Below are 25521 nucleotides of genomic sequence, written 5' to 3' on the forward strand. Positions count from 1 at the left end.
ATCTGCCCGAACCGCCCCCGCCCACCCTTATCACTGGGGACAGCTTTGGCTGTGGGCTAGCTCAGGCCTGGCAGTGAGATGTCACCTCCAGCCTCTCTCGAGGCAGGAGGTATCTAAACTTGCCCCATTTTCTGCATGACATTGGTTCTCTGTCTCTTATCCTGAGGAGCAGCAGATCTCTGCCTGGCCCGGATAAATGCTGCCATCTGCTTTTCCTCCTCGGGCACTGCCGCAGCCATTGCTCCAGGTCTGTGCCTTTACCTTCTATGTAACCTTCTCATCATCCCTGCCAGACAGATGTTTCCCCAGCCTGCCCTCACCCGCTGCCGGCACAGGGACCCTCAGCTCTGCACAGCCAAACTGTCCCATTTTTGAATGGGCACCCTGCTGTACCCCTCCAGGGAGCTGAATCCTTCAAGCAAGTCAAGTGCTGTGCATATTTCAAACACCACCATGTTTCTGAGTGCCCCTTGAGTTATTTCAGAAGATGACAGTGTTGCTCAGATTTCTGAAATGGCTTTAGCAGCTATCTACATATCTCGCTCCAGGCAAAGCCAAGAGTCACGTGTGAAACAGTAATAGTTAACAGATAGCAAACGGGAATATAAAAAGCTCCTCTCCCGAGGCCAGACTGCTACAGGCTCCTTCAGCAGTGTCTGCTCTGACCTTGTCTGTTGCATAAACACCACTGGGAAAAAGCACTGGGCTGCAGATAATCACAGATTTTCAGGGGCTGCGAGCACATTTGATTTCTAAAGCTGTGTCAGATGCTTAGTTTTTCCCATGCCAGTGCGTAGGAGGGGCTCACATCGCTGCTGCCTCCAGCAGTATTCTGCGTATCACGGAGTGCTCCTCCCGGCAGCCCCCCCAGCTTATGGTTTGATCGAGAGCTGTTCTAGTTTCCTATCTATTAACTATTATCGTGACTCTCGGTTTCGCCCATCTCTCGCAGGGTGCATTGTGCAGTGATATTCGTCCATCTCGCAGCGGCATTACTGGGAGAAACCTGGTTCGGGTTCCAGAAGGGGCTGGTTTCAGGGCTTCGGAGGGAGCTCGGGGCGGTGGAACCATCGCGTTGCTCCCAGTCCCACCGGGCGCCGATTTCTAACCGGCAGCAGCTGCCGAGCCAGCCCGCCCATCCCAGCCGTGCGGCCGGGCGGATGCCGAACCGCCGGTACCGGCGCAGCCCTGACCGCCGCGGCTGACAGTCAGGAGTCCCCGAGCGGCGATTTAAAATAAATCTGCGAAATATTCTCGGCGCAAAACCGGAAAATGCCTCCTTGGAAAGCTCTGGAGCCGACTGCGAAGCAAACGTGAGTGCCCAGGTGCCTCCGGCCCCGGGGATGCTGAGGGGCCGGGGGCCAGCAGCATCCTCTCCTCACCGCCCCCCGGAGCGGGGCCGCGGGCACCCGCCGGGACGCGCCGCCTCCGCGGGGGGCCGGGCCGGGGCGGAGCCGCCGTGCGGGGCACCCGCGGTGCGCGCAGAGCCGCGGAAGACCCGCGCCGCGCCATGCGCGACTACGATGCGGCCACCGCCTTCCTGGGCGAGTGGGGCCGCTTCCAGCGGCTCGTTTTCTTCCTCCTCAGCGCCAGCATCGTCCCCAACGGCTTCAACGGGATGTCGGCCGTCTTCTTGGCCGGCACCCCCGAGCACCGGTGCGCCGTGCCCCGCGGGGCCAACCTGAGCGGCGAGTGGCTGAACGCCAGCATCCCGCTGGAGCTGCGGGACGGCCGGGCGGCTCCGAGCCGCTGCCGCCGCTACAGCCTGGCCGCGCTCGCCAACTTCTCGGCGCTGGGGCTGCTGCCGGGCTCCGATGTGGAGCTGGGGTCGCTGGAGCAGGAGCCGTGCCTGGACGGCTGGGAGTACAGCCGCGACGTCTACGACTCCACCATCGTCACCGAGGTGCGCGGCCGCGGAGCCCCGATGCCCCGGGAGAGGCTGTGACCGGCCAGGGCTTTGGGGGATCGTTGTGCCTTGGCGGGGGGGCATGAACAGGGAGCAGCAACCAGCGGGTCAAGTGTCTGTGAGAAAGGGTCGGATGCTGCGGGGAGAGGAGGGGGTACGTGGAGTGAACAGCCTTCAGAGGAGCCCCCCGTCCTTGTTACCTCGGTGGTGTTTTCCATTGAAACTTCAGCTTGTTTTGTTTGGAGAGGGGTTTTGTGTGGAGGGGGAGGCAAAGGCTGAAAATAGAAACCTGATCGTTTCCTTCTGCCGGCACGCCAACTGTCCCAGTAAACTTTCCATCTGATGGAATCTGACACTCGTTCCCAGTGCCACTTTGAATGGGGACATGGACGCTTTCTGGTAAACACACAAGCAGCCCGGATGGGTCTAGAGCAGCGGTGGGCCCTTGATGGCGACAGCACCCTGTGCCAATGCTGCCAGCTGTGCTGGTGGCTTTGGTTGCCGTCAGCTTTGGTGCGAGGCAGGTGCTGTGGTTAGTGCCTGCGGTCTGCAGTGTGCCTGGTGTGCTGTGGCAGGTTCCTGCCGGAGCCTTCCCTCAGGCTACAGCCAAGCTGTCGGCTTGGGTTTTTTTAAGACTGTACAATGGCATCATTTGTGCTGGGCGTCTTGTTGGAACATGGATGGTGACAGGTCATGTAAACACTTGTTTGGGTTTTCTGGCCATGCTGCAACAGGGACATGCTGTCTGTCTCTCTGCTTGCACTGGTGGGGAGCTTGGAGCTCTGGTAGAGAAGGAAAACACAATTCCCCTAAAGCTACAGTGTTACTGCTGCTCTTTTTTGTTTTGTGAGGGAGTTCAAGGAATAATAGGCTCATCCTTACACCAGCCAGTGTTTGGGTTTGGCAGCTGGTGGGCTCTGCAGTTGTTCAGCTGAGCAGCGTACCCCAGGTAGCCGAGGGATGCCCCACTCACACACTGATGGCTCACGCTCGGGTGCAAGGCACGGAGTGGGTATGTGGCTCTTGGCTCAAGTCCCTGTGACTCAGCAGCAACATCTGCCAACAAAAACCATTGCATGGGGCCCCAGCCAGGAAAAGTCCTGACTGAGAGGCATGTGGAGCAGGGTCTGTGCCCTGGGGACATGGGCAGGGTCTGTGCAGACATGGCCTCCGCTGCACTGAAGCATGCAGGGAGGGAGGCGAGTGGGGAATGGCTCCTTGCTGGAGGAGGGCAGGGCACGGGCAGGGGATGCTGCCTCCTCTTGCATACCCAAAATGAAGCTATTGTCACCCATGGTGCCTTTGTGTTCATATCTCTTGTCGTTTGTGCTGGTGATTGTGCTCAGTCATTGAGGATCCCTTACAACACCAAATCAAGGCGGGGGTGCTCGGGAAGGTCATACCACTCCAGGCTGTGGGTGAACCGGAGCGGCAGCCCAGCTGCAGCCCACGTCCTGCAGGTAGATGTGCCCAGCCATAACGCGTGGGCCGGCACATGCCACATGTCAGGTGCCTGGTAGCCACAGGCAGTGCCTCAACGCTTGCTGCCGGAGGGAGGCCGGATTAACCCGGGGTGGCTGTGAACTCACAGTCTGTGGTTTGGAGTTAGCAATTGCTCTGAGACAGTAAATGAAACAAAAGGAGGAGAAATGCTGCTCCTTCTTAATAAGCAGTGAACACCTTGTGTTGGCAGATGCCAAACAAGAGCCTCTGTGCCAGATTCGGACGGGACGCAGCAGGGGGGTTTGTCACGGGGGCTGGGGCACACCAGAGAGGCAACAGCACATTCGGAGATGGGAATCAAGTGCCAGGTTCCCATCTGTAAGCCAGATGGAAAAGAAGGATACTTGTTTTGTTTTAAAATTGTCATGGACATTTGGAAAAAATACTGAATTTGGTTTTAAAACAAGGAAAACAGGCACTGCTGAAACCCCGAAAAGAAGCAGTTCAGTTAAATTTGAGATGATTATTTTTGTACCCAACATTTTTCTCCGTATTATGAAAGACAAGCCAAGACATGCAGTCAGGAAAGCTCAGTCAAAAAACATCTTCAGTTCAAGAACTCAACTGAGGAGCAAAACTCGATGGTGCAGGATTAAGCGCTGCAGGTTTTATTTGGTTCGCGCAGTTACATCAAATCCTGTTATTACTGGTGCTTGAAAGGAACAGGCTTGAAGATGCCAGCTCAGCACTGGTGTCGCTTGGTCTGTGGGGACGTGCTAAACTCTGGGAACAGAGGATCCCAGACTTGGTCATCTGCTTAGTCTTAAGATTGAGATGATGTCAGAACAGTGAATGTGTCCACAGCACAGGTGAAAAAGCAAATAAACAGGCCAGGGTGATAAGAATGAGGCTGTAAGCGTAATGATGTGCATGAGGAAACGTGCAGTCAGGGTGGGGTGAGGTGTGATCCTGCAGCTATGAAGGCGCTGCAGGGTCTTGTTTTGCTTTGCAGGGCTCAGCTGGGCACCTTGGCAGGTTCCCCTTGGCCCAGCCACCTCCCCCCATTTCCAGAGCGGTTCCTGTCTGCTGCAGCTCCTCCAGTTGTCCCGACATAAAATCACCGTTTTTCACCGAAGCAGGTGGCTGCTGCCATGGGTCAGTGCCACCTGCGCTTGCATGAGGGGTTCAGCTGATCTAGAAGGTCCTGGTTTGGGGTCACCAGGGCTGCTCCTCTGCTAGTCTGTCACCACCCCTTCTGCTTTCTGTCATCTGTGCTTTGAAATTAATGTACATGTTAACATATGTATTTTTGTTTCATTGGGGTTTTTCTGTCTGAAACTTAAACTACTTCTGCTTTAATTCCAGACAACGGTGCTGAGCTCTGACCGTAATTAAAGGTCGAAATGCATGCACCAGTTTTGCTCTCTGGAGCGGTGCATTAGCATACAGTTAATTCCCTCGAGCCAGGCTGTCTCTCAGCACCTTTTCCCTGTTTGCTGGGCATTCAGGGTACCTTATCCAGCAGCTGCAGTTTTTCAGAAAGCTTGTCCCTCCATAGCATTCCCGCTGGCGGCACCCGGCAGAACTTGCTCTTCTAGTAGCTGGGAGCTTGTGGGGAAGAGTTGGAAGGATTTGATGTCAATAAAGTGATCCAAGTGTTTTTCTTGAGGAGCTCTTATTCCTAGTGTTCAAAGCACTTGCTTGGAAGCTTATGTGAACTTTGCTTTCCAGTATGCTTCGCCAGGGACACTGCAGAATTACTTATTTTCTGGTTAATGAATAATTAGTCCAGCACAGGTGGTTTGGAAGTTGTAGCTGTGGGTAGTTTAGCTGCGGCTGGGCTGCAGCTCCGTGGTGTGCTCGGTGCTGGCTGTGATGGATGCAGGCTCTGAGGAAAAGCTCAAATAAGTTAAATTTCATTTTTTCTCCAAGTACTGCTTGCAGGAAGTCAGCATACAAAGAACACCTTAAAGCCCTATGCATTCAAGCACTACTGAAATCTTAACCTGTCGACACGTGCTCCATCACTGTGCAGTGCCAGGGCATGAGCCCCCGTCAGAGCGAGAGTCTTTGGGGAGGGGAGGCTGGTGTTTTGGGAGAAGACGAGGTCTGCCTATGGAGTAGGGCTGTACAGATCTTCGCCCACGTCCCATGTGCTGTGTGTGGTATTGGACTCAAAACAGGTGCTGTGTTTTTTTCACTCAACAGCTTCAGGTATGCTTGGAGTCGGATGGATTTGGTGTGTTTCTGTTTTCTGGTTAAATACAGCAAGTTCCTGTAGCCAGCATCCCCTCTCCAGCCAGCTGGCTGTTTACCACATCCCATACATCTTAAAGACTCAACCCTATATAGTGAATTTTTTCTGTCTGTGCATATCTCCTGAGAAAAGGTTGAGTGAACAGCTGCATAGGAGGCATTTGGCACCAAGGAAACACAGGAAGCAACTCAGTGTCATGAGCAAGTTATTATTTAGCTGGATTTATTCTGCAGCCAAAGTGCCTTTGGCACTGTGGAGGCATTTTAAAAACACCGACCCTTAACCTCGAGTGACTGAAGTCTGAAGGTCTGGGAGCAGGCGCTGCACCGGCAGCCCCAGAGCGGGATGCTCGGTGCCCAGATCATTAATAATAGTTTGTATCGGCTGCAAATGCTGCCACCTAGCTTTCCCAGAGCGGGGGAAGGGAGGTGCAGGGGATGTGACAAAATGTCTCTGTACCACAGGGACCAGGTGAGCCCGGCCGGCGCAGAGCTGCTGAAACTCTTCCTTTTAGTGCTGTGTTTCCTGAAGCTGCATTTGTCTGTTTTAAATATGGGGCTCGATTTCCACCCAGCTCCTTCACAGAAATGTGAGTTGTATTTGACGCGAAACAGATCCCTGCATGTATTTTTCACAATTAACATCCCTGAACATATGGGAGCCCTACTGACCCGCATACTTACACCCACCTTATCAAACACAGCAAAGAGAAGTGCAGGTGCCAGCCCACACCTCACCACCTCTCCCTTCCCAGCAGGGACGAGAAAACCTCTTACAGAAATGGCCGCCATAGGTTTCTCTTTGTAATGCAAAAGTTGCTCCTTTTTGTTGCCTGCAGCTGAGCGGAGGAGCTCGAGCAGCCCAAAGCAGAGTTTTCTGCTCCACTGCCTCTGCCTGGGCTTGGCCCCTTCGTTCCCTGGGCACGGTCAGGGCGATGTCTCCGCTCTCTGATAGCACAGCTAATTACGAAAATTATGCTATACTTTGATCCGTGATCTAATTCTCTTACCTTTGTGGTAGAATTATCTAATCTGAGACTGACGTTTTTGAAGTCTATCCATAACCGCTCCTGGCAGGCATGCCTTGACTGAGAGGTTAGTCACCGGGACAGGAGCAAGCCGCGGCAGAAACACGCTCAGCTGCAACTTCAGTGGACAGAGGCTCATGATGCTGTTTTTATTTTTTTAAACCTTGTCTGGGGTTGCGAGCAGCTTTAGGTGGAAGTTTCCACTCTGGCTCCTGTCCCAAGCCTCCAGCCCGAGCTGGGTCTGGTCGCGAGGCTGAGCGATGGGCAGTGAGTCAGCCATGCAGCTCGTGGGGATGGAAGGGCTTTTGTAAGCGTGTCAGCATGGGAAAAGAGATTTTATTCTGTGCATCTTGTTGTGTATGTCTTGTTGAACCCAGAAATTGGAGAAACAACAGTTTTTGTGATGGCAGGGGTCAGGTAAACTGGAAACCAACCCTAGCCAGGGATGGAGCCGCCTCCTGCCCGTCATCATCACTTTGTTTTTCTGGTGAGAAGCATCTCAGGCCATGGGGAGGCGGGTCCTGGGTGTCAGGAGGGCCTGATGGGCATGTGGTGCAGAGCTTGTGCTGGAAATGGGGCTGCACACACCGACTGCCCATGAGGCTGGCATTGCTGGCTGCTCACCCACTTCCGAGGTGATGGGGTCTCATCAGATGGCTGCCAGTATTTCAGCCTAATGAGACTTGAGGCAATGACTTTCCCTTTTTTTTGTGCTTTAATCAGGACATTCTGGTAGCTATCTTTGCTGTGAAAACAGCACTGGTGCCAGCGATGGGTGGAAATGCAAGTATGGGGAAACTAAATTAAATGCTGTGGAAATGTGTGTGTCTCCAGCCAATAACCCCCGTGCCTGGGTGAGGCTCGATGTGGCTGCATCTGAGCACTGGCCCTTCTCTTGCAGTGGAACCTGGTGTGCGAGAACGACTGGAAAGCGCCGCTGACCACATCCCTCTTCTTTGTGGGGGTCCTCATTGGCTCCTTCGTCTCGGGGCAGCTCTCGGACAGGTAACGCCGCTGCTCCCCGACTGCTCGTGGGCAGAGCCGGGCTGAGCTGCTGCCACAGCTGCTGCATTCGTAAGGGAGTTAAATGTCCAGTCCTCCAAGTTTTGATCAAAATTAGGTAACTGGCCTGGCTTCTTCGAAAAACCCACCCTTGATCTACCCCAGGTGCAGGATTACTGCCTTTTGGGCGCTTCATGAGATCAAGAGTTGGTCTCTCCAAGGAGCCAGTGTGGCCACTTTGCAGATTGATGTGATGGTTTTCACTTTGCAACCACACTTGTTTCTGTATCTGGCCTTTTTAGTAGTTTAAGAGATGTTCTTTGTCACACATTAACTGCCAGTCCATTCTTGGAGCTGCAGGATAGAAACCTATCCTTTGAATGGAAGCTCTGCATTGAAGAGTTGGTTTGCTGGCAATAAAATAAGCATATCCAAGAGGAAGGAAAAAAAAGATAACCTGTAATTGGATAGCAATCATCATAGCATCTAACTAAGTAGATGTGAAATAGTAAAAAAGTAATTACTGGCATTTGATAATTATCTCAGCAGTATTGAAATTTTGGCCTTACAAGTGTTGAACGCACAATATGCGTTCTTTCTGCAAGTCTCTGCTTCAAAGAGCCCTGAGCCTTTTTTTCCATACTGTTACAGTGGAGTCTCTGATACTGCTTTGTCTGTTGCCTGTTAGAGAGGAATTCGTAAGGGTAGCAGTGCTGGGTTTAGCAGAGGAGTTTCAAAACTCAACGGAAGCCTTAATCCTAAAGCCTTCAGCATTAAATTCCATGTGATCCAAATTTAATCTCCCAACTTCTGCCCTGGGCAGAAGGCGACAAGATAATCACTAAATCCCGCTAGTGCAAACCCCCACGTATGCTTGCTCTTACCTTTCCATAAGAAAATGCTAGGGACTTCTAATGCAGACAAATGGGTGGGAGAAAGGGTGCAATATGTATGGCAGCTCAGAGAGACTGACACCAGTTGATAAAGCTATTCGACAGATTCAAAGCGTAATGGTGTTGCAATGTATAGATGCCAGTAGACTAAACACCATCATTTCCTAACTTTTGGCTGTGTGGCTTGCAATCTTCTGGTGTCTCTACTGTTGTCTAGTCTCTCTAGTCCCTTTCTAGTGGCCCTCTGAAGTTGCTGCTCTTAATTATTCTTCCTGGTTTATTTCCTGCATCTTGAAAATTGTACCTTTTTTTTTTTTTTTTTTAACGTGTATGAAAATGAGAGACAAAATCTTTAAAATTAATGAAACTTCAGTTTGTTCTAAGCTGCATCTCTTGAGGTTCAATATTTGTGTTCCCTCATGCTCTTTTATACAGCCCTTCTCCGTAAATAAATACTGTTTCAATAATTATCTCCTTTACCTTTTGCAAAAGGTTTGGCAGGAAGAACATCCTTTTTTTGACCATGGCGGTGCAGACTGGCTTCAGCTTCCTGCAGATCTTCTCTACCAGCTGGGAGATGTTCACAGTGCTCTTTCTCATAGTGGGAATGGGACAGATCTCTAACTACGTGGTGGCCTTCATACTGGGTATGAGTATGTCTGCATTAGATTAAATGCTCAATTCATGTACTGTTTGTTTTTTTGGTTTGGTTTTTGTTTGGTTTTTTGTTTGTTTGTTTGGGGTTTTTTGGGGGGTTGGTTTGTTCGTTTGTTTGTTTTCCTCTGAACCTGCATCATTTAGTTAGACACCAGCAAATCCTCACTGGTACAATTCCTCATTTAGGCCAGTATGTTGGGGTTTTTTTTGCTCTTGCATGTGTCAAGCCTATACTTCCTACAGGTTAGAGAAAAAGATGAGAGCAGGAAACCTCTAAATAAGCATCAATTTCCCTCCTTTTTGGAGAACACGTTCCAGGAAGCATTCAGGGTTTGTTATCAGAAAAAGCAGCTCTGAGATAGAGAAGGCATTTGGGTTCCTCCCTGCCTCTCCGTGCCTTCGCAGAGGGGTTGGTACATGCCTGGGTGCAAAGCCTTGGAGCAAACCAGCATTCCCAGGCACAGCAGGAAGACCGGAGCAGAGGAGCCAGGTGGGTGTCAGAGGCCCCATTAGCCATAAAGTCACTGGTCTTGGTGCTGAGGTTAGTGCTGAAGTCCCTAATTTTAGAGGGCAAGGTTTGTTTTGTTTTCTGTGAGGAGCACAGAAAGAAAGAGCCAGTGGCTGCAGGGAGGCTGCACGGCCACAGTCGCTGCCCGGGGACCCTGTGGGGAAGGGGGGACCCCCAACGTCTCAGGATTTTCAGGAAAGGCAACTGCACTGCTGAATTACTGGGGTGACTGATGCAGCCTCAGGGAGGAGCTGGGGTTTGCAAGAGCTGTCTTTAAAATAGGGATGTATACTTCTCTGTCAGCTTTTAAACCAATGGTGTCAAATTTAAAACTTGTAGATTGGAATGTGAGCTAGTTTAAATTAAAACCATATACTAACAGTTAATGCTGTTCTTTCCAACGCCATGAGGCTTTAACGGGGGAAAAAAGTAGAGCAGAAGAGCACGATATGAAATCAGTGTTATGGAAGGGATATGGCATTGTGTCCCCAGGCAGCCGTGAGTCACCACTGTGAGGATTAAATAGGTCAGACTGTCAGGGGGGAGATCCCTTGCCATTGCCAGTGCTCCCTCCGTCCTGGGAGTTAACTCTTGTGCAGAGCTGATGAAGCCGGAGCAAGCACCCGCCATAGGAAGGCTGGGAGGTGCAGGGCTTGGCTGAAAATCCTCTTGTAGGCAGGTGGAATTTGTGTCACACGAGTCCCTCTAAAGGGGGTGTGGGATCTGATTGGGCAGAGACGTAGCTCCGCAGCCAGCCCCGGAACACGGGGCAGTGCTGGATGCAGGTTGGGATGCTGCCTTGGCGTGTGGCACGTCCTTTCATCCCGAAGCGCTTGTGTCGGTCTGCCAGCTGCAGACGCGCCGTCCTCCAGAAGTGCTCAGCGATGACCTGCGCCTTAAATCCCAGACGGGTCAAGCGGGGGAGCAGGCTGTGCCCAGCCAAGCGTGTCGGGAAGGCTCCTGAGAGTCTGCCGGTCATTCCCCGTGCCTGCCCTTATCTGTCTCAGACAATGCATTAATCGAAGCAAACAGAAGTCGCTCCTTCATCTGAAAGTTCCCGATGGTCCCCGATAATTTCTGTACTGGGTGTGTCCGTACGGTGCTGCAGTGACGGCTGTGTCACTGACAGCTCTTCCCTGCCATCCCACAAACCGCTGGGAAGGACAGAAGCAGATTTGCCAGGCAGGGAAAGGGACCGGGGGGAGTGAAGCTCCTTCAGTTCCTCACAACTCTTTCAGTTCACCCAATAGTTTGGCCGGAGTTAGTGTATGTAGTTGCGGAGCTCAGTATTTTGGAAATGAGGCTAATGGAGAGAACTGAAATCCTCTCTGCTCAGTCCTTCCCATGAGGAGAGGATGTGATGAGCTGTTTCGTGCAGCTGGAAGGAACGGGACTCACTGCTGTGGGGAAGTCCTGCAGTGCCAAGCAACGTTTAGGTGTTTAACATACATTCAAGGTCTGCCCATCAGCTGAGCTGCTTTAGCTGTGCGGGTGCACATTCCTGGGCTGACACAGAGGACAAAAAACGTGACATAAACTCTTTCACTCCAAGCTCAGCCTGTTTGCAAGCACGCAGTAGCTGACCAGTGGGCTCAGTCTTGTCCCCATGGTACCACAGCAGCTTCATGCTTTTGCATCTGCCTCTGGTGCTCCATCAACAGCACTGGGATCCCTTCACCTCCGTGTTCTTGGAGCAAACCACAGAGGGTTCACGTTTTGCTATGTGGTTCCACATGGCAGCCTTCATTTTCTCTTCAAAACTCATGTAAACTCCTGGCAGATGTGAATAAGAAGACTGCGTTAAAAAGCCACTGTCAGCTGTTTCTATTTTATTTTGCCAGCCTTTGCAATAGAGGAGAAATCGCTGAACAGTGGGTCTCTAAATCCTCTGCTAGATCTGTGAACAAATACTGATTGGTAATTACCCTGTTTCCCTGAAAATAAGACAAGGTCTTATATTAATTTTTGCTCCAAAACTTATTACTTTTTTACATGTATGCCTGGACACTATTTAAATTGCCTGTAACTAGGGCTTATTTTTGGAGCAGGGCTTTTATTTTGAGCATCCTCCAAAATTGTGAAATATCATGCTAGGGCTTATTTTTGGGGTAGGTCTTATTTTTGGGGAAACGAGGTAAGTTTAATATTGAAAATGATTTTGTATCAGACTCTGCCAGACTGCTGGTGCTGGTCTCATGGGTGCTCCAATGGCAGCTCCAGGGGAGATGCACAACAAGCTTCTGGAGGAACCTCCCACCAGATTAATAGCACTGCGATAATCATCATCTCTTGGACCATTACTCCTTGACAGTGTCCCTATAAGTATTATAAGAGAAACCACTCTTTTCTAAGATTGTTTAGCTTATTTTTTTGTGAATGCAGTAAAGTATTTAGTCATGATTGAATAGAAAGAGTTAAAATGCTAATCCAACCTCCCTTGTTTTAAACAGGAACAGAAATTCTTGGCAAATCAGTTCGTATTATATTCTCTACATTAGGAGTTTGCATATTTTTTGCAATTGGCTACATGTTGCTGCCACTGTTTGCTTACTTCATCAGAGACTGGCAGATGCTGCTGTTGGCGCTCACCGTCCCAGGGCTGTTCTGCATCCCGCTCTGGTGGTGAGTGTCCCTGCGCCACAAGGCCGCGCTCCCCATGTCCCCTCCCTGCCGGGCGCTGGGTAATGACAAGGTGTCGGGGTGTCTCATTTTCTCATTTCTCCTCTTTTTTTTTTTTTTTTTTCCTGTTTGCCATGTGAGGAGGCTTTACCTTGAGGTAGGAGTTGGGAGGATTTTTGGTTGGGTTTCTTTTTTTTTTTTTGCCAGTTTTAAGTCGAGTTAACTACCCGCGAAGCCTCACTGGTGCTGGCCGTGTGCTTGAAGCCACCTTTTCATCAGCTTTGCAGAGCAGCTTGGGAATTCTGTGTTTGAATCCTAACTCTGGACACTGTCAACCACCTCGAGATTTACCCCTATAGTTCTAGGGGATGATTCATTCTAACTTTGCTTCTTTCTTTTATTTTTTAATGAGAGGAAAGAGCCTCAAGTTGCACCAGGGGAGGTTTAGATTACATATTAGGACAAATTTATTCCCAGAAAGGGTTGTCAGACATTGGAACAGGCTGCCCAGGGCAGTGGTGGAGTCACCATCCCTGGAGGGGCTGAACAGACGCAGAGATGAGGTTCTGAGGGACATGGGTTAGTGACAGTGTTGGGTTAACAGTTGGACTCAATGATCTTGAGGGTCTTTTCCGACCAAAATTATTCTATGATTCTATTCCTTGAAAAACAGCCGCCCAGGACAAGGGCCCAGTTGTGTATCTACTTCAGCATTAGAATAAACACATCTCATATATTTGAATTCTCCCACTGATCCCAGTGGGACAAATCCATGCATTACATTGCCCACATGCTTCTGTGCTGACTGTCTTCTGCTGCAAGCAATCTGTGAGATGAGAGCATAACTCATAAAAACGATACATGTGTTTTTAATAACTTCTTACTTTTGTGAAAACGTTGAGTCATTTATTCTGAAACTGATTGCAGGATCATTCCTGAATCCCCACGGTGGCTGATCTCCCAGGGAAGATATAAGGAGGCAGAAGTTATTATCCAAAAGGCTGCAAAATTAAATGGTGTTCCAGCCCCAGCCGTGCTTTTTGACACCGCGGAGGTATGTTTCATATGTTCTGGTATTTTACCTCGGTGGCAGCTTCCCCTTTGGCCCGTTAACTTGTTGGGAAATGCCAGCAGAGAAATGGTTTGGACCAGCAGCTCTTAGAGGCTGGCAGTGACTGGTGGTGTGAGGTAAGTGCTGGGTTAGCAAGTTCAAAACGAGAAGCCAGAGGGGTTTTTTATTTGTTTGGGGTTTTTTTTTTACAATAAAATTCTCTTCCTCAGTGGTGGTTTGTTGTGGTTTTCAGAGCAAGGGTGACCCAGATTGCTTCATCCTTTGTGCCCTGAGAAGACCAGAGGAAGACACGTTTGTCCCCGTTTCAGCTTGGTGTGGCTTTAGCAGTTTGCAGTTTAACATCGGCCCTTTGCGGTGGGCTGTGCTGGGGACCCTAAATCATCACCCACACGTGTGGGGGCTGCGTGGAGGGACTCCTCTGGTTGCACAAACCAGCCAAGGCACCTGAGTGCTACAAGGGCACTTTAAAAACGTGATGGTAGCAAAGGCAGTGAAAAACATTAAGCTCTTCTTCAGGCCTCTTTTTTTCTTTTTTTTTTCTTTTTTTTTTTTTTGTCTTGTGTTTCATATCTATCGGTTAAAAGGAGAAAGCCTAGAACAAACCCAGCACCACAGCAAGCTGGGAGCAGCACGGCTGGTCCTTGTGCTCATCACCTGGTCTCATGGCTCTTCTCTCTCGAGAGCTCCTGCTGAAGAGGCACAGACATTTTTCCTATGCAAAGAAACCAGCAGTGCTTCCAGCAATAACCACGTGTCTGTATGTCAGATCTTGCTTCACTTCATTATACTGGCACCTGCAGTTTACGTCTCCCGGTAGAGCAGAAAACAAAGCACCGTGTGCTCCTCTGCAGCATCTGCAGGAGAGAGCTGCTGCGTGCTGCACCTCCTGTGGCAGGATCCAGCTCTTGAACATCACACATTTTGGCTGATCTGCTGAAGATCTCTTTTCCAAGTATAGGTTCCAGTGTAAATTCAGGTGCCTGTTCCAGCTGTGGGAAGCTCATCTTACAGAAACCATAGAAAAGCACTTTCTTCACTTCACAGCAAGAGTTCAGTCGTCTTTCATACTGGATGTGACTTTTTCAGGCTCCAGCACATGAGTTTTCATCACTCCTGCGTATTTTTGAGACCAAGCAGCAGCTCAGCCGTCCTTTACTTCACGGGAATCTTGTGTGCGAAAGCATTCGTCCACAAAAGCCTGAGGATGATGTTTGCACTTTAAGTTCTTGATTGAAGTAGGAAGATATTCCTTGGAATGCTAGACAGAGATTCCTTGGAAACCATCCTCTCTTCCTAGCATGGGAAATCTCCTGGGCAGCCCCACAGGGATTGCCAGGGTGGTTCATTGTTTGGGCTTGGGGAGAAGCCCGGGCGTGAGCAGCAGCTTCAGCCCAGCCAGGGCTCACCAGGCTGGCAGAAGGGCACCCTCGTGCCATCCTCATGCCACCCGGGTCCCAGCTCCGAGCCTCAAACTGGACCCTCGGTCTCTGATTTGAGGTGGTGGATGCTCCCAGGATGCGTCCTGGCCTCCACATCAAAGCCTGGCACCCGTCCCCATCCCCAGCAGGGTGCCAACCAGGAGGCAGCAGAACTGGGCGACTTTTTTGCATTTATATCACACTGTGAAGGTTGAACAGAAGAGAGTTGAGTGGACAGTGCACAGAAAAATGCCTTTAACAATGAGGGTACTCTTGGAAGTACTGTGTTAGATTGTTAGGGATGTGTTAGATCGTTAAGGATGTGTTAATGCTTTTTTCTTATCAGCCAATACTTCTTTTTAATCAGTCGGCATGGTGGTGTGTCTCAGTGCCGCCTTATTTTTAACAAAAAAATGGAAACTACTGTGGAGTACTGCTGGGTGCAGAGACGAGCTCTACCTCCCGGCTGCAGAAGTGGTCATGGGCTGGCCAGTTATCCCCGATAGAGTCGAAACTTCATAACTGCCCAACTTGTGGGTGTGCAGAGGTTGTTTTGCTCTTAGGTGTGTGGGAATTTTTTTGGTTTTGTTTTCCTTTTTCCTTCAGATGCAGGATTCGAAGCCTCAGCAGCAGCAGAAGGCTATCCTTCTGGACCTATTTCGAACCCGAAACATTGCAACTATTACTATTATGTCATTACTTTTGTGGTAAGGAAATGTGTATTCCTAAAGTATCCAGACAATAGAACAATTTCTAATTGGAGGGCACATGCCACAGATTTAGATAATAAGTCTCAGGCTCAGAGCTTGTCTACACATGGTCCTTGGTGGGTACATGGCCCTCAATGTCCTTGCACCCCCGATGCATTAATACACAAGAGTACGGAGACAGCAGCCTCGACTCAGATGTAAAATAGGAAACTATATATAACAGCTTGTGTATTTTAAATTCTGTTGCCTTTTTTTTTTTTTTAATGAAGCTCCCATCTCTATAATCTCTATTTGAAGAGAAATGTCCTTGAAGCAGAGACAGCAACTCAGTAACATAGCAAGAACTAGACCCATGGCCAGCGATTTTGTTCTGTTTCTCTACAGCGCCCATCTCGCAGCCACGAGGAATGAGGACCCAATAATACCATTCAGACAAACCAGGACCTGTTTCTGGACCTATTTCCCCCATCAGAAAGGAACTGGCACACTTGGCATGCCATAGTAATACAGTTTTGAGATTTGAAAGCCAAACATCCAGCTCTCTTGTGAAGATTAGATTAGATGTAACAGAACTGCTGAGGGTGGGAGGAGATCCTGTCACTGGAGTTGGCTACAAGAAGGAACATAGTTGGCATGGGAAGTTTTCAGGAGTTATTTCATTGTGTCATTAATGAGTCCATTGCAGTGAAAAGCCTTTGTGAACAACTTCCACAAAGCCTTTTACTCGGTGTAATGTATTCAGGAAGGGCAGAGAAATCAGAGGTCTCTTCAAGCTGCTGTGGATATGGTCACTGGAAGGGATGACAGAATTAGAAAGATGGGGTTTCCACTGAGATTTTTTTTTTCTTTTTTTTAAGCCACGATGCCTGTGGCGGTGCCTTGCGACATCCTGTTTTTGTAACAACACCTGAGGCAACACTGGAAGCATTCAGGGCCTGGTGTTTCTGGAATAATTTGGTTTTATTGCTTTTCTCAGGTTTTTCACATCAGTTGGTTACTTTGGCCTGTCCCTCAGCACTCCAAACTGGCATGGCAATGCCTACATCAACTGTTTCCTGGCGGCTGTTATTGAGGTTCCAGCCTATGTCATTGCCTGGCTTCTCCTCCGCTCCCTCCCTCGGCGCTACTCCTTATCTGGCACCTTGGTTTTAGGAGGAGGTGTTGTCCTCTTCATTCAGCTTGTGCCTGCAGGTACAAGGTTCAATTTGTGACTTAATTGTATAAAATGTTAGAAATATTGCATGGTACTATCTGATAGTTCTGTAAAATTACTGGAAACCACGATGAGATTTAGAATTTGAGGTCAAGTTTATGCTGATCACTTGCAGCCATGATTTTTTTTTTTAAGTGTATATGCCGAGTCACGGACAGCCATCATTTATTGTGTCAAATTACTAAGCTTTTTATAGTCCAGGAGAACCAGCTTGTAAAATGAGAGCCAAAAGTGTACTGTGATTTATCTAGTTGTGTGTAGAGGCTAAAAGAACCTGTAAGTCTTCCAGATTTCACTGTGAGTAAATCTCCACAGGTTTTTGTGAAAAAGACGTGGATTTAAGTTTCTGCTTTGTTGCTGTGTAATCCAGAATTTTGTTCCATTTCAATAATGCTGTTTTACTGGGGAGGAACCAAAATTTGAAAAGTACAAAATAACCTGACCAGCTACATCAGGCTCGGTGGGAAGTTTGGAGCCAAGTCATCTGGAGATGGGGCTAATACCTTGTATAATTAAAAAAATTTATTCACCTTGATTTTATTTTTCCTCCTCCAGATTTTAATGTCCTGTCTATTGGCCTGGTGATGCTTGGAAAATTTGGCATAACAGCTGCCTTTTCAATGCTTTATGTCTACAACGTGGAGCTATACCCAACGCTAGTGCGAAATATGGCAGTTGGAGCTACTTCCATGGCTTCCAGGCTGGGCAGCATCATTGCTCCTTACTTTGTTTACCTGGGTGAGACGCCTTGCATTTCTTGCCTTTTGCTGCACAACTGCTCAGAGAAGTTATTGGAGCTTCTAGAGCACAGGCTCAGCTTTAAGTCCCTTCATTTTTGTCTTTTAAGTCCCATCTCTCACCTTGGGTCTGAGTTCACAGCTGTACACTGCAGGAATTAAGTGGAGCTCCTTGGGTTTTGCAGAAGAATCGGGCACTTTTTTTCCTTTATTGAGGCTGGAGTGGGTCTGAGCTGGTCCAAGGCAATGCTGGTGTTTATAAGCTGTGCAAACAGAGTGGCTGGGCTTAGAACTGGTCACATTTTGGCAATGGATGTTACCCCTGGGACACCAGATAGTTTCCCAGGAGAGTGTGACAAGAAACGATCTTGCAAGTAAAGGAAATGTGGTTGTAGGCAATTAATTGCCTTGTGCTCTTCCTGCGCAACCCAAAATGGGTGTGTCAGGAGCAGATAAACCAGGAGGGAATCCAAACATCCCCCAAATCTGTGCTTTCTAGAGAAATCAATGGGAAATACGCAGATTAAGCAGCACAAGAGAGTGTTTAATTGTGACCTTCATTAAGTGCTTTTGGTTTTTTTCCATTACTAAGCCAGGCACCTCAGCACTGATTTTGGTTTTGATTATTGTTCATACCTAGATCTCTAAGCAGAGTTACTGATTTCCTCAGAGGCTTTTTTTTTTTTTTTTTTTTGGACAATCATTACCATCACATTCTGAATGCTGCACAAATATTAACTGATTTTTTTTTTTTTTAATATGGTCGTCATGTCGCAGATAGGAAAGGGTAACAGAGATAAGGGGATTAAGGATGGAAATATCTGTGAATACTGGCTGGCTGCTCAATCTGGGGTGCTCAATATCCTGTTTCTTCTGCTCACACATTATTTGTTTCCTTCTACCACCACTGGACCCAATGCAACTCTGCCCTGTGCCTGAAGAGTTTTGCTTCTTGCTGAAACCTTCGATACAAACTGAGCGTGACTTTGCCAGCTCTGGCAGAACGCTGCTGGTGTCCTGCTGAGGGGTTAGTGCTGGTTCACCATGCCAGGAAAGGGGAGAGACTACCTGCAGCTCACCTCTGTCGTCTCACCTCTACATTCCAGTGTGGCTATAACGCACTGTACCAAAAATGATGAAAATACATTGTCTTTATTTCATACTTGTACAGCACAAACGTAAAAGGGACAGCGGGATTGTGATGCTCCTTAGTCTCCATTGCAGCACAAGTATCAGTAACAGAGAGATGTAGACAGGATAAAGTTTTTAGTGTTTTGGTTTTTGTTTGTTTGTTTTGGTTTTTTGTTGTTTGTTTTGGTGTTTTTGTTTCCTAAACTTTAGGAGGTTTTAGGAGAAACTTGTCAGCTGCTGATACTTGCTACAGCTAAATTAGGACCTTGCAGTTCGTCCTGCTTGTGCACACAGAAGAGATCAAATCACAAACTTTGGCTCTGTATGAAATACCCAGGGGCCTTCACTGTAATCCTAGTTTATTCCATACGCTATGAAGCATACTGTTCTATCCCAACTGAAAAACAAAGCTGTCAGGCCCAGTTTAGGACTCTCTCTCCCTTAGATGCTTCAACTCCTCGCTATTGCCTTTACTGAAAGACCTTTTAATTGCTGTGCTGGTGTGACTCGCAGATCTTGCTTCCTGCCCAAACACTTGTGCAATGGCTTCAGGCTGCCGGCAGGGGCTGCTGCCTCCTTGTCCAAAATAATATTCTGAGTAGACCAAGCTCAGAGCCTCTTGTCTGTCCCAGGAGGCCTGGTGCTTCCACCCCTTGCAATGAAGAAGGTATTTTAGGATTCACCCATTAACGGCCCATTCGTCTGAAGCTGACCTGTTCAGCTGCCATCAGTCTCTTTTCTTTTGTACAAGGCCAGTAGGATGCACAACCCCAGGCAGCTGATGAGTGCTTGGTTGCTTACGAGTACTTTTATTCCCTCCTATTGAATTATTTACCTGAGGATTTGGTTCCAGATGGCAGTATAGTACTGAGAACTCCAGCAGTGACCCCAGCAGAGCTGTTACATTGCAAAGATGTTGGCTACCCCCATTGAAAATGTACAAAAAACCTATTAGCTGTTACACAAACACAGGGGATGGCACGAAACTGATGGTAGGTAGTGACTATAACAGAGCATATGTTGTAGTTTTAAAATTGAAAAATCCCTTTGTTTACTAGCAGATACCAGATGTAATTCAGTTTTGGATTCACCTTTAATATTTGCAAAGATTCCAGCTAATTATTCTAAATTAATTCTGCATTACCATAATGTCTGTAGTATAAATTTTACACATGAGTTTGTTGATTGTGGACGTGTTAATGCCGTTGTGATGCCCTGTGTTCTGCCAGGTGCCTATGACAGATTCCTACCCTATATCCTGATGGGAAGCCTGACTGTGGTGATTGGGATCCTTACTCTGTTTCTCCCGGAGAGCTACGGCAATCCCCTGCCTGAGAGCTTCGAGCAGATGCTGAAGGTGAAATGGTAAGGCAGCTCACATCCATCCCGTGCTTCACATGAGTTTAGGACCTCTTTCTATGTAGACTCTTTTCACCGTGTTTCATCAGATCCACTGAAAAACATCAAAGCTTTCAAAGTGCCCTTTAGATTATTTTATTGGGTTGTTAATTTGACAGCCGTTGGCATTATGCAGTTTCTCCAGAATCTCTGAACTTGAGAGCTGATGTGCTTGAAAGCAGGGACTTGCAGATCAAGGATGACCTTTACATCACCTTGAGGCTGTAACTTCATATCTCCCAACACTTTCCATCCTTTTATATCATTCGCTCTCCATAACTCTTCATTTAAACTATCTATTTAGTAGGATGACATTATAGTGCGGGAGCAGTGAAGATGGCCAGTGTTTGCCTTAATGGGAAGAAAATTCTTGGGAGCAGCATAGAAAAACTGAATTAGCCCAAGTGCAGCTGCACAGCTCCCATCTAGCTTAATGAGAACTTGTTCTGGAACAGAATCTGCCCTTATAAGCAATAATAGCTTGAAAAAAATCCCTAGTCGGTATAAGGAGCTGTCATTATGCTTCCAGAATAAGAATGATTCTTAGGCCAGGTTGCTCGAGTAGCATATGCTGCTCTTTGTCACAGCTATGAATGTCTCATATGTTTGACTTACAACTTTTCAGCTTTGCAGTTGACGAACTGTAGCTAGAAATCCTAGAATCAAGCTAGATTACCTTTACGGGCTTCTTGTATAAACAGACTTAAGTAACTGAATTACAGTCACTGAATTATGTTCAAGTTCCAAGTGTTGTTTGCTGCACTGCTTCTGCCTTCTGGAAAGGCAGACTTGACAGAGCACTTGGGGTTTTTCTAATATTCATATTAGTGGTGTAATATGGTTTTTTTTAGCAGTGCTAATGAGGAGGGGAAAGTGTCTGATAAGACCCTGTAACATGTTCTCTAAGTCTTCTACTGGCTTTCAGTTTCAGGAACGGCCAACAAACCACTGACATTAGGAATTCAAAGGAGAGTCCTAAAATTCTGATAACACCTTTATGAAGAAGGACGCACACTCTCAGAGGGGCCTAAAGAAGAAGAAGATCTTCTCAAAATGCATTTTCTGCCAGAGGAAAACAAACAAAACCCAACAGTCAGTGCAACTACACCACAGTTATTATCCCCTGTGCTACTGTACCAAAATACTGAGTTTACTGAGCAGATGCTATCTGGCAGGACTCTAAGTCTGTAATTCAGTGTCCTGATACCTGGGATATGAGAGCAGATACAGATTTGTCCCTGTTGAGAAATGGGAGCCTACCTGTGCTAAACATGATTTGAGGAATAAGCTAGAAATTAGCCTTAGGAATAGTAGCAACCATTACTCCAGTCAGTCAGATATTCAGTGAAAGCTGCTTAAAGGAAAAAAAAAAAAATAGCAAATATAACGCTGGTGTTTTTCTTGCTGTACGTGTTGACTGGATGAAGGAGAGCTGGGCATCTGTCTTTGAAAACAATCTCAGCATGTGCCCTTAAAGGAAAGATCCTGGCCTCCTTTGAAATCTGTGACCAAAGCCTGATAGACTAAGTGGGATCTGAATTTAATTGCACCAAAGCAGACATAGACTTCACTGCAAGGACATGTTTTTTAAACAAGATATCAGCTTATCCTTTGATGTTGCTTGTTTGTCCTAGGACCTGGGATCCGCTTGTCCCTGCTGATGCTTTTTCATAAAGCCTGAGCCTGCTGAAATCCTTGGGCTTCATGAATGTTGAGTGTCTTTGGGGATGGGGGAAAGTCTCCAAAACAGAGTAAGGACTGTGGCTTGCTGACCTTCTGATGGGCTGTGCCTGCTTTCCGAAGAAACATGGGCTTTAGTGAGTCAATGATCCTGTCGAAACATGCCATGCAGCTTTAGCTTTCAGGTTTTTCATGGTATATTGGCATAAGCAGTTTTTTAGATCTTTTGTGTTTTGGTTTTTTTTTTTTCCAAAGCACTTCATTTCTCCTTTGGATATATACCACATTGTTCTGTACCTTTAAAGAAAGTTCACTGTAGTTTCAAAAGCCTCTGCAAAACCTTTGTACCATTTACAAATTTAAAGGGCATTTGATGCTTGCAAAAAGCTGCTGTTCTGTACTGGAGATGTCCAGCTGCAGCTGTTAAAAATGCAAAAGGACTAGTTTGGGACCACAGTTTTTCAAAACAAAATGCCAACAAAACTGGTATTTTGTTTTTCAAATCCTACAGGTTACATATGCACTTTTTAAAAAAAAAGTTCAGCAAAGCTAGATTGGATGAAAACAAATGTAGAGCTCAGAGTTGTGCTGCTACTGTTTTATGAACACTACATAGTTTGAAAAAAGTATAACTTTTATTTTTCTATTTATTAGCTATGCATGCACTACTTAGCCACAAAGTCTATCAGACCTGGTAGACTGATTTTTATGCTCTATGAATAACAATTAGCCAACAAGAGCACAATGTCTCATCTCTAATGTGAGAGTTCATGGCAAGTTGTCTTGTGCTGGCACTAGGCACAGGAATGAGGCTCTCTCTGTAAGTTCAAGCACAAATATAAAGCTTTATAACATTTAAATGCAAGGAACTTGTGCAATTATTTCAAGCTGCTCTTTGGGATGTGGAAATACTATTTACCTTCATATTAATTTTCTGCAGTTTTGCTTTTGCCATAAATATAGTGTGGCATGAGGAAAACATTATCCTGTGACTCTTGGTGTTCTCATCCCTTCCCAAGCTAGAATTTCTCTAAGAACAGCAGTATTTAATCTTGGTTTTACTTATTAAAAAGTTAATCTATAGAATAGCTGTTTAGACATAACTAAATTTCTCAACAAAGCCTTTATATCAGTGTAGGGCATGTTTGAGGACTTGGTTGAATATGAGTGGCCATATTTTTGTGAAGATTTTTATATTAAGTTGATACTTGTTTTACGTGATTGTAGGCCTGGGTGTTTCTAAAAGGTAAATATTTTTGTACTCTTGAACTTTGTAGTATCCTATAAACTAGTTTTCCTTTTTAAGGGTTATAGTGGGTTTTGGTTTTTTAATACTTTGATTTAATGTCTCATTTTTCTTACTTATGCCATTGATATCAAGCTAGTGTCCCATTTTAGTATTTTTAATGGCAGATTCAAACCAAAATCTTTCACAAGAGTGGAATGCCTTTCTGAAAAGTATGTGATGTTGTCAAAAGGCCTGACAGTGTCTGAGCATAGTAAAAACAGGAAAAGGAGGTTGCTTCAGCTGGTGAAGCATTTGCAAGGAGAATTTCTGTCCTCTGCCAGTATCTTTCCCAGGCTCGCATAGGGATGTCTGAAGAAACCCAAACAGCAATAGTCTGTGGAAGAATCAAACTGGGATGAATCTGGAGTGCCAGGTTTTTTTAACTGAAAAGCTGAAGAAAAGGGCACTGGTTTAGTAGCTATTGGCAGAAATAAAATGTAATGCTAATGAGCTATTTAAGGCTCTCATGGCAACCATCCGTGAGTTTTCCGTGTGTCAGATGCTTGGTGGGGTGCACGTGTGCTGCTGGGGGTGCCTGGAAGGCTCTGACCTGGGGATGGGAGGGAAGCACGGCCTGGATCGCTCCCACCTCTGTCACCTTCCCTTGGGTCTCTCTGCGCAACCTTTGATCCTCAGCTGGTTTATTGGATCTGCTAAAGCATATATGAAACTGTAGTAACTGTCACTTGTTAACTTCTGTCTTCATTGTAATAAAAATGTGCGCTAGCATTGTGTCACCTGCTTCCCATGTGGTCTGTAATTGAAGAATAAAAATCTCCTAACTTTAACGTTTTGTGCAAAGATGTTTAAAGAAGTAATTTACAATGTATTTAGCATGGATAAAGTGTGAAAATAAAATTCTAAAATAAGCTCTTCCACAAATAAGCTGATACAGAAAAGCCAGCAAAAAGACTCGTTAACACTGTTTTGAAAGTGTTAAAAAGCCAACACTTGGACGCTCGGAGGATCGTTCCTCTAATTGAGGATGTCGGTAACTCACACTTCTTGGTATTTTTTACACATGCCAATTTCATATTCATTTGTTTCCGCTGCTTAGTTCATGCATTAAACCTAAATTATTTACATAATCCCACCCTTTGCTGGAAGTCCATCTTTGGTATTCAAGGGTCTTCATTGGGGGTCTCTGGTGCCCCCCAGTCTCGGCTTCTTGATCTAATTTCTTGAGCATGCATGTTGTTGTTTTGTGCTACTACACAGCAAAAGTCACATAGCTCATTTAGTGGAACATTCCGCTTTCCCAGCTTGCAAACCAAGGACATCACACTTTGCCTCATGTCCAGTCTCTATATAGCTATTGTTTCTCTATTAAGTTCCTGTTACATTAGGTCTAGTCTTGTTACATTAGGCCTAAGGGTTTCTAAAAGACTTTTGTTCCTCTTATCACTAGGATAGACCAAATTTATGCTGGGCTGCTGAACGAGAGGAACTAGCACCACTGGTGCTATTGCTGAACACACAACAGGTGGTAACAGTTGTGCAAAATAGCAACAGACCCTCTTCTTGGCAATCAGTGTGGATTTTAGATGTGTCAACAGCAGCACCCAAAAATTTAGACCCCAAAATATGAGGCAAGTAGGCAAGTGAGGCCTCCTCTGAAAAGAAAATGAGAAGGGAAACAGTAGTTCATTCAATAGCAGTTTAGCAATGCTTGTTCCTGCTCCCCTCACCCAAAGGCAGGGGCAGAATTTAGCAGCAATAAGATTGCAGAAAAGACACAAGAGAGACTAAACTGAATGAAGGAATTTGGGCAGGGCAGTTTGCTTTTACTGTCGCTTAAACTTACATATAAACAGTATAGTGTTTGAATGATTAGGTGGTTACAAGAGAAGTAACACAAAACAAAAACATCTTTTTTTCTTAACAGAAAACTAGTAACTTATCACATAGATCAGTTTACACATGGATCTTTGAAGGCAGTTTAATGGTTCTAGTTCTTTCTCTCTCCACTGCTACATACAATAACACTTAGAGTTTGAGGCACTCAAGGATATCCAAACTAAAACCCAAAGCAAAACAACCAGAAACTAGAGATGCTGACCAGCCATTGATAAAAATTCTGTTCTAGTCTTGATCAAATCTGAAATGAAAGGGTGCACTGCATTACATGTAGTGCACTACCGAGAAGTTTACAATATTAAGGGGCTATTGTTTCTTTAACATTAGAGCATTGGCATTGTTTCCTTTTACCCAGGGTGTTAAGACCGCTCATTTAGAGCCGGTAGAAGTTATTTGGACATGCATACTACAAGTTTATATTGTAGGGAGGTTTCATAATCTTATTTCTGTAATAAAAGTATTATTGAATCAATAATAAAAGACCTGAGGAAATTAATGCATTCATTTGTGCTTTAGAGAAAAAGTTCTACAACCCACAAACTCACAATACTTACCAGCCTTCTAAAGAGATGTTTCTAAGCTTTAATCTTCTGAGACAATGAATGGTCTCCATCCCAATCCACGACAAAGTTAGGCACTAGCTACATATGAAGTGGCTAGCTAAAACTTATCAACATTCCAAACTTTTCTTTAAAAAAATCGGGA

At 46.5% G+C, this 25521-nt stretch overlaps 1 protein-coding gene across 1 annotated transcript; it reads left to right on the plus strand.

Annotated features, from left to right (window-relative positions):
• Positions 1-1510: 1510 nt before the first annotated feature.
• LOC135993880 (solute carrier family 22 member 4-like) lies at positions 1511-23720 on the plus strand. The gene is made up of 10 exons (XM_065644042.1): positions 1511-1903; positions 7535-7638; positions 9021-9175; positions 12144-12315; positions 13240-13366; positions 15409-15509; positions 16489-16703; positions 17281-17463; positions 19823-19958; positions 20917-23720. The coding sequence occupies exons 1-10, from the start codon at positions 1511-1513 to the stop codon at positions 20990-20992; spliced, it is 1662 nt and encodes a 553-aa protein (XP_065500114.1). The 3' UTR covers positions 20993-23720.
• The last annotated feature ends 1801 nt before the right edge of the window (positions 23721-25521 follow it).

Source organism: Caloenas nicobarica, chromosome 13 (genome assembly GCF_036013445.1).
Source record: "Caloenas nicobarica isolate bCalNic1 chromosome 13, bCalNic1.hap1, whole genome shotgun sequence".
Classification (NCBI taxonomy): Eukaryota; Metazoa; Chordata; class Aves; order Columbiformes; family Columbidae; genus Caloenas; species Caloenas nicobarica.